This window comes from Chanodichthys erythropterus, chromosome 8 (genome assembly GCF_024489055.1).
Source record: "Chanodichthys erythropterus isolate Z2021 chromosome 8, ASM2448905v1, whole genome shotgun sequence".
In the NCBI taxonomy this organism is placed as follows: Eukaryota; Metazoa; Chordata; class Actinopteri; order Cypriniformes; family Xenocyprididae; genus Chanodichthys; species Chanodichthys erythropterus.
The window spans coordinates 32,510,946-32,527,325 of NC_090228.1; the positions used below are offsets into that span (position 1 = coordinate 32,510,946).

The 16,380-nt window shown below is 36.9% G+C and overlaps 1 protein-coding gene across 3 annotated transcripts in view; it reads right to left on the reverse strand.

Moving 5' to 3' along the window:
• The window catches only part of LOC137024729 (GTPase IMAP family member 8-like), a 51,157-nt gene that overhangs the window by 15,317 nt on the left and 19,460 nt on the right, over positions 1 to 16,380 (reverse strand). For all 3 annotated transcript variants that reach the window (XM_067392581.1, XM_067392582.1, XM_067392583.1), the window contains 4 exons: positions 14,127 to 14,172; positions 13,989 to 14,024; positions 4,940 to 5,035; positions 4,180 to 4,818 (listed from right to left, as the gene is read on the reverse strand). In XM_067392581.1, the coding sequence (XP_067248682.1) occupies positions 4,180 to 4,818; positions 4,940 to 5,035; positions 13,989 to 14,024; positions 14,127 to 14,139 (784 nt within the window). In that variant the 5' untranslated portion in view covers positions 14,140 to 14,172. The remainder of the gene's footprint in view (positions 1 to 4,179; positions 4,819 to 4,939; positions 5,036 to 13,988; positions 14,025 to 14,126; positions 14,173 to 16,380) is intronic.

Consider the following 16,380-nt stretch of genomic DNA (forward strand, 5'->3'; position numbering starts at 1 on the left):
CAGACAGGTACGCCTATGGCAGGAAAGCAAGATTTCGTGCGGCAGTTCCAGGAGGTCTCGGAAGCTGGTTCAGGTTAACAAGTATATTTGTCACAATGCGCTTTCTTGGAAAAAAGTAGCAAAAGGGGTCTGAAAAGTTGCTAAGTTGGTAACACTGACGCGGCCTTCCGCAGGTCCCAGCCCGCCGCTGTCCAAAACGGCGTTACGCAATTTTGCACCGGCCGGAGGAAATTACCAAACTGGTTTCATGTGCGTATCACACCAATGTACATATTTTGTGATAGCAAATCGAAGTTATTAATTATGAAGGCTTTATTCAATATAAACTGGTAGTATTATTTTTCTTCAAAACCATATAAAAAATGTATTGCCTGTAAAAAATGTTATGCGATTTAAGGCCTTAATTTCTGCAAAATCCATTTAATGACATTTAATGCTTTTTAAAGGATTAGTCCTCTTTCAATTCAATTTTCCTGATAATTTTCTCACCCCCATGTCATCCTAGATGTCCATGTCTTTCTTTCATCAGTCGAAAAGAAATGAAGGTTTTTGTTGAAAACATTCCAGGATTTTTCTCCACATAGTGGACTTCAATGACCTCCAGATGGCTGAAGGTCAAAATTAGTTTCAGTGCAGCTTTAAACGATACCAGACGAGAAATAAGGGTCTTTTCTAGAGAAACCATCGCTCATTTTTGAAAAAAATACAACTGTATATGCTTTATAAACACAAATTATTGCCCACTTGCTCCTGCTTTCCGTATTTTTTAAAACGCTTACACTGTATGCCCTACACCTTCCCTATTCTACTTACGGAATGAACACGGCGCCAGTTTTGTTTTTTTCTCTCAGAGACAACGAGAGACGAATTTCAGCATAATATGCTGATAGCGATAAGCTATACAGCTTATAACTGTCTTCATTTATTCCATTATTTCTCTTGTGGCCCGTAAATATAGTGAAACAAATGAGAAGAATAATATTTCATGTTAAACAGGTTGTTTTTTTAAAGTTGGTGCTTGAAGTAAAGCTGCTTTTAATTTTCATTGATGACTGCAGTCAGTGTTAAGTAATATTATAGACTGTTAATAATTTTAATTATAAGCCTATAAATAATTTGTATAGACTAATAGATGAAAAAATGTTTAAATCATTTTAAAAGAGGAGCTAATAACCTAATCCTTTAATATACTCGCAGCACGTCAGTTATGCGCTATGAAATTATTGTGAGTCAAATTTATTATAATATTAATTTAATAAGAAAAGTAGACTAACCAAATAGTAATAATAGTAGTCTAGAAGGATGTAATGGCCTACATTTATTGGAAATGCCAAATGCTCTTAATATTGCCAAAATTTGAAGCTTTTGACAATATCTCTGGCTAGTCGATACATGATCGCGGGCCTTCTCGCAGTGCATGCTTGTCCGTCCACTACACCACTGGCTGTGGGGACAATAAAAGATTAGTTAGATAGCATAATCCTCATTTAAAAAACAACTTGTTTAACACAAAATTCTTCTTGATTCACAAAAAATATTCATTTTTTTTCTCACTATGGGCCACAAGAAATAATCTCTCATCATCTCTAAGAGAATATGCGCCATTAATGCAACGAGCCAAAAGCTTGGCCAGTTTTTAACTTTCATTTTCTGTATTGAATAATTGAGAGGAATTTGAGACTTCTTCAACCGCATAACTCTCACAAAGTTTGCACATTGTTTGTGTGGCATTTTTCTTTATCAAAAATCATGCACATCATATCCTGTGATAATAAAATTAAATTATTAAATAAATAAACAAACAAGTAACAAAGTTTAACTTGCTTGCAAAAAAAAAAAATTATGCAAATAATTTGCTGATGCAAGTACAAAAAGTTTTTTTTTGTTTTTTTTTGATTGCCTGATGACGTTTTATTCTTCTATAGAAACTTGCATCATAGCCCACGAGTCAATAGGTGTCACCATCGGACAATCTACATGCATGTCATACCCAAGTTTAGTAGATCCATGGCACACAGTGTGATTTGTGATGATCTTGGGTTTCTGCTTAAGACTGTGGCTTATGTCAGTTTAAGTTATTGTGATTCTGCTTGTTATCATCAGGTGTCTTCAATAATGGTCATTCATTACTTAATTAATAAATGACTAAATTACTACATTACTAAATTATCTCATTAACACTGCTTCAGTGTTATTTTAACACCCTGTAGTAGGCACATGTAGACACACACACACACACACACACACACATACATATATATATATATATATATATATATATGTGCATGTGTGTATATAAAACACACATGCATCATAGAAACAGTAGAATAAGTAGTAAATCATAAAAAAAAAGCCTAGGTAAAAAGGTAGGTCTCAAGACGAGATTTAAAAGTATGCAGACTGTCACTATTACAGATATTGAGAGGGAGAGAGATCCAAAGGCGAGGGGCCACATGGCTAAAAGTTCTAGCTCCCATGGTAGTTAAGCGTATACATGGTAAGACAAGAGAGAGCGTGAGTGAAGATCTTAAAATGCATGAAGGGGTGTAAATACACATTTTTCAAGGACTTTAGAGATGAATGGAAAATTAGAAATTGGATGGTAATTATCTAGATTAGATGGATCAGCCCCTGGTTTCTTAAGGATTGGAGTAATAATAGCAGAGAAGAGGAGGGTACAGAACCGAAAACAAGTGAAAAGTGGCTAATTTTATTAATTAATGGGTAACACTTTAGAATAATGGTCCGTCATTAATAAGTAACTATGCAGGAAGTAATGCAGGACTAATGAGTAGTACTACATTAACACTTCAGCTACTTCTATTAACTAATATAGAAACAAGCTTAACTAATCAGTAAGTAATATCGAATTTGGGACTAAGATAGTTCATTATTAACTAATCAATAATTAGAGAATGAGATTGGTATCAATAATAACTAATAGGTAACTATGAGAAATTATAAAGAATTACTAATTAATTACTAATCACAACATTAAAGTGTCTGAGATGTGAGCAATTGTCTTTTTTTACTCTCAACGTGGTCATAAAATGCATCATTAATCACTCAAGTGTTACCTAGTCACTATGCAGGAACTACTAGTGATCAAGACCAGTGAAAAACATGTTTTTCACTTTAAAATAATGGTCCAGATCACTAGTAGTTCTTGAAGATTGTCCTTTTTTACTCTCAGCGTGGTCATAAAATGCATCACTAATTAATCAAGTACTTAGTCATTCTTCAAGAACTACTAGTGATCTGGACCATTATTTTAAAGTGAAAAGGATGTTTTTCACTTTAAAATAATGGTCCTGATCACTAGTAGTTCCTGCATAGTGACTAGGTAACACTTGAGTGATTAATGATGCATTTTATGACTATATTCAGAGTAAAAATTATGACTGATTTCGTCTCAGACACACGATAATGTTCTTTACAATTTGTCCGTTAGTTAATAGTTATTAATGATGGTAATCTCATTAGGTAATTATTGATTAGCTAATAAGGAACTATCTTCTAAATTTGATATTACTACTCATTAGTCCTGCATTACTTCCTGCATAGTTACTTATTAATGACGGACCATTATTCTAAAGTGTTACCAATTAATGTAGATAAAGATGGTAAGCAGGCTTTGACTAAGGCTACATCCACATGAAGCCGGAGCTTACCCTATCCGATTTTTATTTTCCTCGTCTCAAGAAATATCTGCGTCCACGCGAAACCACTGAAACAACTCAAAACGATGTAGTATACATGCCAGATCAGTATGTGGTGCTGTAATTCCGCCACAGAGATAGCGGTGTCTGACTAGGGTCGACACGTGGGGTGATGACATTATCGTTTCACAAAATATACGGATTGGCTGTCCACATGAAAATGCAAAGACAGTTTTTTCAGATTTATCCACGCTGGGACCCAGTTTAAGAAAATAGCGGTTTCACCTTCTGAAAACACTGGATCCGTGTGGACGAAATGCCTATCTGATACAAAATTTGTGCATATTCACAAAAACACGTCTCCATGTGGATAGGGTCTAAGTGAGTTGGTAAAGGGTCAAGCCAACAGGTACACTGAGGGCTGTTATTTTAACACTGGGGATTTTTGCTCTGCCATTTGTTTATATATTTCATATTGGTGGTATTTTGTTTTAAAGACACAAAAGACACAAACACTTACAGAACTGGTCTCTGTATATCTTCCTCTGAACATCCTGGTACATCTCATTGGTGTAGTAGTCTGTATTACTGTTTGATGCTTTATTTTTCTCCACCATCTCCTCAATCTTCTCCATCAGTTCAGTGACCTGAGAAAGGTTCTTCATGTCTTCATTGTTGAATGAGTGATATCTGCCATCATAGTCATTAACAAGAGCCTTGAGATCATTACAACTGTCGATATTCTCTTCTAATGATCTACTCAGAAGATCAGCGTGAGTGAACAGAATGATGGTGTAACGTGCAGCAGCTTCTCCAAAGTTTTTCTGAATCCATTTCACTGTGTTTCTCTCTTCTTCTGTGAATCTCACACCCAATCTGACCACCAGCAGAAACACATGAGGACCAGGAAGAAAGTTCTTGATGCAGTTTACTATTTCAGTCTTCAATTCCTCTTTTGACATTGACGTATCAAACAGGCCTGGAGTGTCGATTACTGAGATTTTCTTTCCATCAGTCTGTACTTCTCCTTTCTGACAGGTGTTAGTAACTGACTTTGATGAATAATCAGCCTCAAAACACCCTTTACCTATGATGGTGTTTCCTGTGGAACTCTTTCCTGATCCAGTTTTACCCAGAAGAACAATCCTACGTTCAGATCCTATGAAATATTGAATATTGAATGTACTAATTAAAATTAAGTCATTAATTTTAAAATCATTCTAGAAAATGTGAATATTAATGTTGGTTTTAATATAATGATTGTCCAGTTAAATACGTACTTGTAGTATTGTCTTGTGTCCTTTGCTGAATCCTCTCATGAACTTCTGAGTCATCATGAAGGATCAGAGATCCTGTAAATATACGTCTCCTCACAGCTGTGACATGGACATTACATAGAAACTTAAAAATAATATTGAATGAAATATTTCTATTCTGATTCTGATAACATCACAAATCTCACATGCTGATCATATCAGAAATAATGTTTCAATACATGCAATTTTTGTTGTGTTAGGATGGCTGTGTGATGTTTGTGCTGAAACACTGCAAGTCTTAATTGACAGATTCGATCTTTTGACCATATCCGATTTTTTGGTCAGTGTGTTTACATTCACTTTAGATGCAACTGGCATCCGATATCTGCGTTTACATGAAATCCCGCCCAAAATGATTGTCATTGATAGCTTTGCTGCACATAGTAGACCCTCAGGTTTGGAATGGCCGTGCTATTGAAATTATTTATATATTTCACGTCAGGTGGTCATGATTAGCTGTCAGAATGGATAATTAACAGCTGTCAGTGTCATTGATGTTTTGCAGTGCGAATTCTGACTGAACGAATATAGACTGGAAAATAAAGGTAATTTGTGTTTGTTGTGTTATCTACAGCCGTCAGATCTAGAATTCTGAAGTGAAATAAAATAGCAGCTTTTGGTTTAAAGGGGACCTATTATGCCCCATTTTACAAGATGTAAATTAAGTCTCTGGTGTCCCCAGAGTGTGTAGGGGAGAGTGGGGTAAGATAAGGGAAAATGAGACAGAAGTACAGTGAAAGTATTTAAAGTAATTTCAGGATGTTTCCTATCATTTTAAATGATCAAAATACTGTCTATGACAAAGGCTTCTAAAAATATGTCTTCTTATATAAAAGTGTTCCTCTGGCTCAATTTACCCCAGGTTAGGGTATACTATGGTAAACTGACCATATAACTCAATCTGAATCAAACCCATGTGAAATTTTAAAGATAATGTACCTATGGGCCTGTTTACACCTGGTCAATTAGTTGACGATCAATAAAATGCAGCTTATATTTGTTACTTATTAACTAATTTAAAAAAAAAATTAAAAGCTAAATTAAACAACATAAAACCAACCAAATGAAGTTGAAATTTCAGTATGTTTAATTGTTTGCATTTCTGAAACAATATGTTGAACACCAAAGTTGTAACCTTCCCATAAACAGACTAAACAAAGTTTGTTGAGCAAAATTAAATAAAAACTAAATAAGAATGAATAAATGTCACTGAAACTAATAAACATTTTAATCAAAAGGTTCTTGACATGATAGTTTTTCTGCAATGTCAACCATGTTTGGCCATTAGAGACTACAGGTGGAAAAATACATTTGTTTAAACATCCTCTGTGTCACAAACTCGGTCTCTGTGGCTCCCTCCGATCGCCACCTGAGGGCACCCTTACCTGAGTATTAACCTGTACTGGACTACATTTCCCAGGCCCCGTGCCTGGACTGATTACACACACACCTGATACCCATAACCCGGACTATTTAAGCTCATGCACACATTTACACTTTGTGAAGTCTTGTTTTGCCCTGGCTGACATTTCTGAGCGTTTATCATTGTGTATTGTTTCCCTGTGTATGACTTTGGACTGCCTTGTACCTCCGTATTCTGCCTGCTGCCTGCCTTGTGATATCTCTGCCTGTTTACTGGATTACCCTGTCTTGCCTGCCGCCTGCCCTGATTGTTTGCCTGTTACTGTTGCCGATTACGTCTTGCCTCTGACACTGCTATTGCTGGCATTTGACCCCTGCCTGTACAACTACGATTGTTTCATAAAGCTGCATATGGATCCCACCGAGTCTGCCGCCTCATTACACTCTGGTTCGTATCAGAGAAGGATTTGGTGTACTTGTACACTGTTCCTATCAAATAAACTCGAAAATAAAGATAAACTAAAACAATTGCGTAATATTACATTGAAATGGCACCAGTTTATACTTCAGGTTTAACTTAAATGCATTGCCTTATGGTGGGGTAAGTTAAAATGCTGGCTCAATTTACCCCACAGCATTTGGCTCACTTTGCCTCATAGCTGCCATTTTAGGAAAAGCTAGCTGTCTTACCAATTCAGAATAATATTTAGCTAAATGACTTGCATGGTTTTATACGTTGCTAAATCACCAATATGCATCATAAATATTTTTAGACCTGGACAAATTTGCTTTGATGAAACAGCCATTACATCTGTTATGTTAAAATTTTACTTTGATAAACCAAAAACGGTAAATAACCACTCTTCCCATGTGCTTCTCCTTTTCACAGTCTGGCAGAAATGATGGGTGGTTATATGGTCACATGACAATAAAATGGTACGGCTGCCAAGATACAGGGGGTGAGAGTCAACTTACCCACTGGCTCATCTTACACTACTCTCCACTATGTGAAGTTTTAGTTCAGAATACCCCACAGATAATTTTTTATAGCATGTTAAAATTGCTACTTTTAGTGGTTGAGCAAAAACGAGCCGTTTCAGCGTGGGCCCTTTAAATGCAAATGAGCTGCTGCGCTCAGCCTAAGAGGGCGGAGCTTCAAGAGCTCGTTCTCCCCTGTCAGGATTCAGTCAGGACGCACAATAATGTCAGAAACTGCGAATATATGCTGCATGAAGATAGAACAGGTATAGTTTAGTTCAATTATGGTTATAACTTATATTGTTTTCATGTTTTTATCCACTGTATTAGTACAGGCCTGTTGAACCATCTGAATGATGGCCAAAACTTTACAGATGAGTTTTATGACATTTATTGTACTTTACACAAAATATGAAGCATCTGTTTTCACTCTAGAAAATCACTGTAAGAGCTTAATAAAACACTGCAAGTGTGCATTAAAATATTATCCACAAACTCTCTCTTTTTCCCCTTGTATTATCATCACCAACATACACAGCGAATTACACAGAAACACTCGTTACAACTAACAGTAAACAAATATATAAAGATCTTATGCCTTTCGGGTGGTGCTTAATAAACTGGTAAACTTTATACCCGTAAATAAACTCAGATGAACTGTAATAAAGTTCTCTCACCTTCATTACTGCCGTATCCAGTATCACTCTGGAGACTGTAAGCTGGATCACAAACAGTTTTTACTTGTATATCCTTGAGTAGCATATTTCTAGCACAGTCTCTGTTTTGTATTGATATTCGTTCACTAAGCAGTCCGGTGTGAAATGATTCACGCAGACATAAACGAATTTCGACAGAACTGAGGGAGCATTTTCCTGGAAAACCAAGTTAATCCACCTCGTTTAGGGAGTAAATGAAGAGAGTTATGTGGATTAATCCATCCAGCTACAGAACACTTAAAACGCTTGGGAGACGTTCTCGTCAGTGCAGCAATGACGGACTCGCTGTGAACAACGCACTCAGGGCGGTCCTATGTTCAAACTTCAGTGTCTGTCAACATTTGTGGGCGGGGCCTGTGGCTGTTGTGACATCACGCTACCAGGGATCTGGAAACGGCTTGTTCTGAGACACTGCTTATGATTTATGGAGATTAAAAAAAAGGAGTGGGTGGATTTTTATCACTATAGGGTGGTTGTGTACACACACTGCCAACACACATTTATGTCCAAACACCATGCAAAAGTGAATTTTGCATAATAGGTCCCCTTTAATAAACACACACACACACACGGGGTACCTCTTTTAAATTAACCAGGCAGAGGTTGAAATTTCGCTCCTGAATGTGTGCGTCTGTGTGCAATAAAGCTGCAAAGTTTAGTGCAAGTGCACTGTTAAACCTTGCTGTAAAAAACAACCAAATTCTGACAGTAACAAATCGTTTTCCATTAAAAGAGTAATTCTGTAGAAAACAATGCTTTCTGGGTAATATTTGTCTTTTTCAACGAAATAGCCTACATGAATATACTGTGAGTTCACATCGCTCAAAGTCGACACTTGAGAGGCTATGTTCCAAATCACACCCTATACCCTCATTCACTATTCCCTACATTATTTCACTAATATAGTCCACTTGACAGAGTGAATGAAAAGAAGAGAGTGAATTCAGACACTGATGAACTCCTGATAAGCAGAATCACTGAAGGACAGAGAAACAAGACCAGAAAGAAGAGACGAGCAGAAACACAAGAACTACAACTGACTTCAGCCACACTGAGTGTGAAACCAGTTCACAAACCAGTTTGATATTATTTCTTTCATACATGTACAGAAGTTCTTGCTGAGAATTAACAGATTTGGATGTTGATGTTTTACTGAAAATAATGAAGTTCATCATGGTGACCGGTGTCTGCTTTAGTTGGGCTCTTAAGTCTTTAACATTAGTTAGTTAGTTAACATTAGTCTCTGGCTGCTGTAAGTGTATATAAACAAGACAATTTGAGCACCTCCATCACACACAAACACCAACAATCAGAATATGAATTTCAACATTGGTGACATTCAAAAGTTTAATGTTGCAATGCATGCTGGGTGCCAGCATAGTACAAAACTCCCAGCATGCACTGCAGCATGAATAAATTATGCACCTTAATGGTCTTTTTTTGTTGCCACCATTGTTGAGATTCAAGTGCTGATTTTTGATATCTGTGTTAATCTAAATGCTTTTTTCAGTGCATGGGGTGAGGAAGATCCATTTAGATCTGCTCTGATGGACAACAAAACTTCCTGAAACTTCCTAACACTTCCATCCAGATAGTGAAATTCTCTGTTTTTACTGTTATTTCCATTATTATGTATTTGACTCTTCTTTATGTAAAGCACTTTGGATTACCATTGTGTATGAAATGTGCTATACAAATAAAATTACCTTGCTTTGCCTTATTGCCTAATTAATTATAACTGATTGTTGTTGGAACTCTTGCTGTAGTTTCACAGTAGCGATAATGTGAAATTTTAGTCTGTTAATAATGTAACAAGTGATTAAACAGTGAATCAAAAAACTATGTGATGGTTAAATATCTTCATAAATACATAACTATCAGCACTCAATGATTTTTTTTCTCTCCACATTTGTTTCTGCCATAACATGCAAAAACAGTTAAAGCAGCCAAAGAAAAAAAAAACAGTCAAGAGCTCAACTAAAGCAAACACTGATCCCATTAATGGTGACATCAAACCAAATATTTTCAATTAACATTAACATCTAAACTTCTGTTAATTCTCAATAAGATCTTCTGCAGAAATAAAGTCAAACTGGTTAGTAATAAGTGTAATAATGTGTAATGGATGGAAGACAGATGTAGTTCTCATGTTTCTGCTCATCTCTTTTTTTTCTGTTCTTGTTGTTCCTCTTTCCTTCAGTGTTTCCCTTTCATTGTTCCCCAGATGTGTTCTTGATCCACTCCTTTTCATTGAGGATGCATTGAGAGGTGACTTGTACAGACTTGAGACAGCCAGGTATCCTAGATTGCATATCACACCAACCAGCAATGTCAATAGCAGAGGAGAAATGTAGTTTTGAAGAAATGTAGAAATATAGTTGTGTCACGAAATGTAGTTTTAAAAGTTTTTCAGGAGAGAATGTATTTGTTTAAAGCTTAATCTGTGTTTTATTTATTTGCCTATTTGAAAATTTGACCTGACATTTTCAAAGTTGTTGTGAGAGCCAAGCGGTCTGTGCTCAGTGCTCATTAACCCCACCAAAAACAGCCGCCCCAGATAGCAACTTTGTGTCGGCCCAGATCAGGCCCAAATCTGGCATGTGTAATGATGATCTGGCCCACATGTGGCATGGAATGATTGTACTTGGGCAGACCGCTCCTGCTTGCCAGATCTGGGCCACAAGAAGGCCATAGTAATGCCACATGTCAGACAAGAGCAAAGAAATAAACCAGAACTGGACTTTACCTGAGCCACAAAATCTGTGTTTATTAAATATGGAGTCATATGAGCCTTGATAAGCCTGTTAATAAGGAAAGAAAACAGAAAAAGAGATGAGCAGAAACACAAGAACTTCAACTGACTTCCAGCCACAGCCTTAGAGGAAATCAACTGCAGATAAAAGACATTAAATCTCTCAAGATCTCAGCAGAGGAGGATTAACTCTCTGGGGTCGGCAAAGTTGCTGGCCCCTTCACTTGGGTTTTGTTTTTTTGGCGCATAAAAAGTATTTTTGTCGCTTTATAATATTAAGGTAGAACCACTGTACTCACATGAACTTGTCACGGTTCGTAGGTCTGTGGATTCTTCCTTGTCTGTGTGTGTGTGTGTTTGTGTGTGGGTGTGATCACTGGCGTTGCTGGGCAACACATTATTGCTGATTAGCGATTGGCCTCAGCTGGTGCTGATCAGCTATGCTTTATATTGAGTGTGTGTTTGTTCATTCACTGTCGGATCGCTGCTGTTGTTGTTGCTCACTCTTTTTCCTTGTCTAGTGTCTCCTGTTCTCCCGTGTGCTGTGCTCCAGTGTTCCTGCTGTGTTTTGGACTACCTGTCATTGTGGATTATACTGCCTGTCATTTGTGGATCACATTGTCACTGGACTTCTGTCTCGGATTTCATTCAGCTGCCCGTTGTAGTCCCTGCGCTACCGAGGACACCATCAGCACCCACGACCTCCCTTGTTTCACTGCTGTTGTTCACGTTATCTTCCTTAATAAATATTGGTACACTTGCAACTGAATCTCAAGTCATTTATCCTGACAGAACTGATCTAAATGTGTTTTTAGTACATTAATGGATCTTGAGAGAGGAAGTGTCCATTGCTCCCTATGAAGGCCTCACTGAGCCATCAGATTTCAACTAAAATATCTTAATTTGTGTTCTGAAGATTAACGAAGGTCTTACGGGTGTGAAACGGCATGAGGGTGAGTAATAAATGACAGAAATTTTGTTTTTGGGTGAACTAACCCTTTAACATCTAAATCTCTGTTAATTCTCAATAAGAACTTTTGTTGATGTAACTGGTTAGTAGTGAGTAAAATAATGTGTAATGGCTGGAAGTCAGTTGTAGTTGTGGATCTCTCTATTTCTGTTCTTGTTGTTTCTCTTTCCTTCAGTGATTCTGCTTATTAACATCAGGTGGCACCACTAATGGTCAATCATCACTTGATTAATCACTTAATTATCTAATTGACTGTAACACTGCTTCATTGTTACTTTTAACACCCTGCTGGTGGTTCCCATATGAACTCAGAGCAGTGTTTAACACTGGGGAAATTTACTGTGTGGAATAAAGGCTACTTTTGCTCACATCTGACACAGATTGGAATTAGTTACACATGTGTAAACAAAAATCCGCACGAGGTCCAATTTTTCCGCATCCGATCTGAGCCACTTCCAAGGCTGTTTACACTTGGCATTAATATGTGATCACTGTGATCCGATCAAGCAGATCAGATCATTAGCTAATCAGGACACAGCGTGTTTATATATGATCACATTAAGTGGCCTGTGTATCTGGATAACTGATCGGATTTCTGTTTCCCGCACAATATTTAAATTAGGCGCATTCGAAAGGCAGAAGCTTCAACTGGCCTCATATAAAAAAACTTTCACTTTAGCCTCTATCAATGCAATGCAAACAGCACGGATTTTTTGTGATTTATTCCACAAAAGTACAATCGATCACAAATAGAGAGCTTAATCTACCAATTTAAGTTTTCCAATTTTAATCTTGTATGGTGAAAAATTTTTTCGATGGATTTCATGATTGAAAGGAGCGCGCAAGCATTTGTATTGTTTGTGTAATATGTAATGGCAGAATCCGAATACTTTGTATTAAAGAAATAAAAGAACGCACATCATATTAAAGAGCTTTAATTAGAAAAACAAGTGTAGGCTATATGACATCAGATAAGAGTAAAGACGAGACAAATTAAATGTCATTGCTTTCACTCACTACTTTACTTTCTGATGCAATCTCCAGTCTTTGATCAAATTAATTTTTTTTTAAATGAAAAAATACTTCCAGAGTTGAAAAATAAGTTGAGCATGTTAAACAAGTCACGTCATCCAGGTTTAATGTTAAGCGTGTAATAGGCTATTGGAAATAAACTGAAACAATAAAAACATACGCAATCGCCTCGTTTAGATAATGTTGCACAATTAAAATGAAAAATGACACACAAGGTATCATCTAAGTCTAAATAAACTGTTTTAAAGATAGACGTTTATTGTAAAGTTCAAAGAAGTTTAATTTCTTATCAAAACTGCGCCTGTCCATTATTTTCTGACAGCCACACGGAGAGACTGGGCGGGGATTTAAATGACGTCGCCCTCTGAATGTAGATACGATGGCTGGATCGCGTTTACATTACACTGAGATCCAATCGCAATGCGTCCTTGACTACCTCCGAACCAGGACACGTTGATCGATAACATTCTGATCACAAACGCGTTTACACGTCTTTTCAATGCGTATGTGGACAACATCCAGATACAGGTCACATGTTAATGCCAAGTGTAAACGCAGCCCAAATGTGGTTTTAAATCAGATAAATAACCGATCTCTGGACATGCGACCTACGTCTAAACACGCATATCCGATTACCATTGGAATTGCAAGCGACACGTTTGCTTAATAAAAGGTAGCTTTAATGTTGTATTATGAAGAAGATGTGTCTGTATGTGTCTGAATTATCCATTCTGACAGCTAATCATGACCACCTGATGTGAAATTTATAATTTCAATAGCTGTTCAAAACCTGAGGGTCTACCATGTGCAGCAAAACTATCAATGACAATCATTTTGGGACAGGAAGTAATATAAACACAGATATCGGATACCAGTCGCATCTAAAGTGAACGTAAACACACTGACCAAAAAATCAGATATGGTCAAAAGATCGGATCAGTGCACTAAGACTTGCAGTGTAAATGCAGCCTAAGAGTCTTATAGCACATAATTCCAGATTTATTTCTGACCTTGTTTTATTTTGTCTTCTTGTCATTCAGCAACATTCAGTTTCTTAAAGCATGCTTTCACAACATTTATATGTAATTATTAATTTATGTAAATATATTTACATTCTGTATGGGACTGTACAATTATACACATATTGTACACACAATGAAAATATCTGAGGACACAGAAGTGAAATGAATGAATAGATCTTACCAGGTGACTCGTCATCTTCTGATGAAATGAGAGGTTCTGTGAAGATACAAACAAAATGTTTTTATTGATATTTTAAAATATATAATTTACTGATTATATCTAATGATTTCCATGTTAGATATTTCTAAATCTACTTACCCGTGTCACTCATTTTCTCACTGCTTTGGTATTACTTCTGTAGAAGCTAAATAAATAAATCACTTATGTGTTATTATTTTGAAGTACAACACAGTAACATAAGTCAAGAGTCTTTTGCAGCTGAAGTGAAACCTTTATGCTCTTTTTTTTTATCTGGTAAATAGTGCACATCACATTAGGATCTTACAGACATGACACAAGATAATCTTAGTTCCTCGTGCTTTTCTGAGGTGTCTTTTATTTGTCTTGGTGGCTCAAAATCATGATGATTTGTTTCACCGCAGCATTCTAAAGCATCAGAGCAACACATCAAGAATAGACAAACCGTTTCCAGTCAAAGATTTTCCAACAACACGGGTCAATTGAGTTCAGTTCCAGCTAAAACTGATTATCAATCTCCTGAACCTACTATTAAATATTAAATAATTCACTCAACTTAACTTTTTTGACAAATGGAATGTTGTTTGAACAAAGTTTAGTTGGATTAACTTTATGAAAAAAGTAAGTTTACTTTAAGTTTTCAGTACTAACATTCCCTGTAAAAAAAAAAAAAAAAAAATTGTTCACAACTTTTTAAGGTACTGATTTCCACTTATTTAAGTTTTGTTTCCCCATGTCTTGGAGTCTACTAATAAGCTGGTGACTTGAGTCAGGTGTGTTTGATTAAGGAGACATGCACAATGTACAGTGCTGGGGAATGTGGTTGAACCCCTGACTATTTTTATTTATTTATTTATCCTTTATTTAACCAGGAATAATCCCATTGAGATGGGGAGTCCTGGCCAAAATAATAAGGTATATATATGTTAAGTAAAACATGAACATAATTCTTTCAAATAAGACTCCAAAAGGTTTCTAAGAATATTTAAAGATGGAGCACTTCTAGCATCAAAATACTCTGCATTTCATTGGATAGGAATAAGAGCATAAGAGGAAAAGGCAGTTTTGTTAAACTCAGAATACAATCTAGGCATAGTTAAAAGTAATTTAGAGGATGATCTAGTTTTATAACTACCAGAACAGTATGATAAAAGACGGCAGATGTAAGAAGGCAGTTTACCTAATAGAGCCTCAGCAGTAAACGGCAATATACAGGTGCTGGTCATATAATTAGAATATCATCAAAAAGTTGATTTATTTCACTAATTCCATTCAAAAAGTGAAACTTGTATATTATATTCATTCATTACACACAGACTGATATATTTCAAATGTTTATTTCTTTTAATTTTGATGATTATAACTGACAACTAAGAAAAATCCCAAATTCAGTATCTCAGAAAATTAGAATATTGTGAAAAGGTTCAATATTGAAGACACCTGGTGCCACACTCTAATCAGCTAATTAACTCAAAACACCTGCAAAGGCCTTTAAATGGTCTCTCAGTCTAGTTCTGTAGGCTACACAATCATGGGGAAGACTGCTGACTTGACAGCTGTCCAAAAGACAACCATTGACACCTTGCACAAGGAGGGCAAGACACATTGCAAAAGAGGCTGGCTGTTCACAGAGCTCTGTGTCCAAGCACATTAATAGAGAGGCGAAGGGAAGGAAAAGATGTTGTAGAAAAAAAAGTGTACAAGCAATAGGGATAACTGCACCCTGGAGAGGATTGTGAAACAAAACCCATTCAAAAATGTGGGGGAGATTCACAAAGAGTGGACTGCAACTGGAGTCAGTGCTTCAAGAACCACTACGCACAGACGTATGCAAGACATGGGTTTCAGCTGTCGCATTCCTCGTGTCAAGCCACTCTTGAACAACAGACAGCGTCAGAAGCGTCTCGCCTGGGCTAAAGACAAAAAGGACTGGACTGCTGCTGAGTGGTCCAAAGTTATGTTCTCTGATGAAAGTAAATTTTGCATTTCCTTTGGAAATCAGGGTCCCAGAGTCTGGAGGAAGAGAGGAGAGGCACACAATCCACGTTGCTTGAGGTCCAGTGTAAAGTTTCCACAGTCAGTGATGGTTTGGGGTGCCATGTCATCTGCTGGTGTTGGTCCACTGTGTTTTCTGAGGTCCAAGGTCAACGCAGCCGTATACCAGGAAGTTTTAGAGCACTTGATGCTTCCTGCTGCTGACCAACTTTATGGAGATGCAGATTTCATTTTCCAACAGGACTTGGCACCTGCACACAGTGCCAAAGCTACCAGTAACTGGTTTAAGGACCATGGTATCCCTGTTCTTAATTGGCCAGCAAACTCGCCTGACCTTAACCCCATAGAAAATCTTTGGGGTATTGTGAAGAGGAAGATG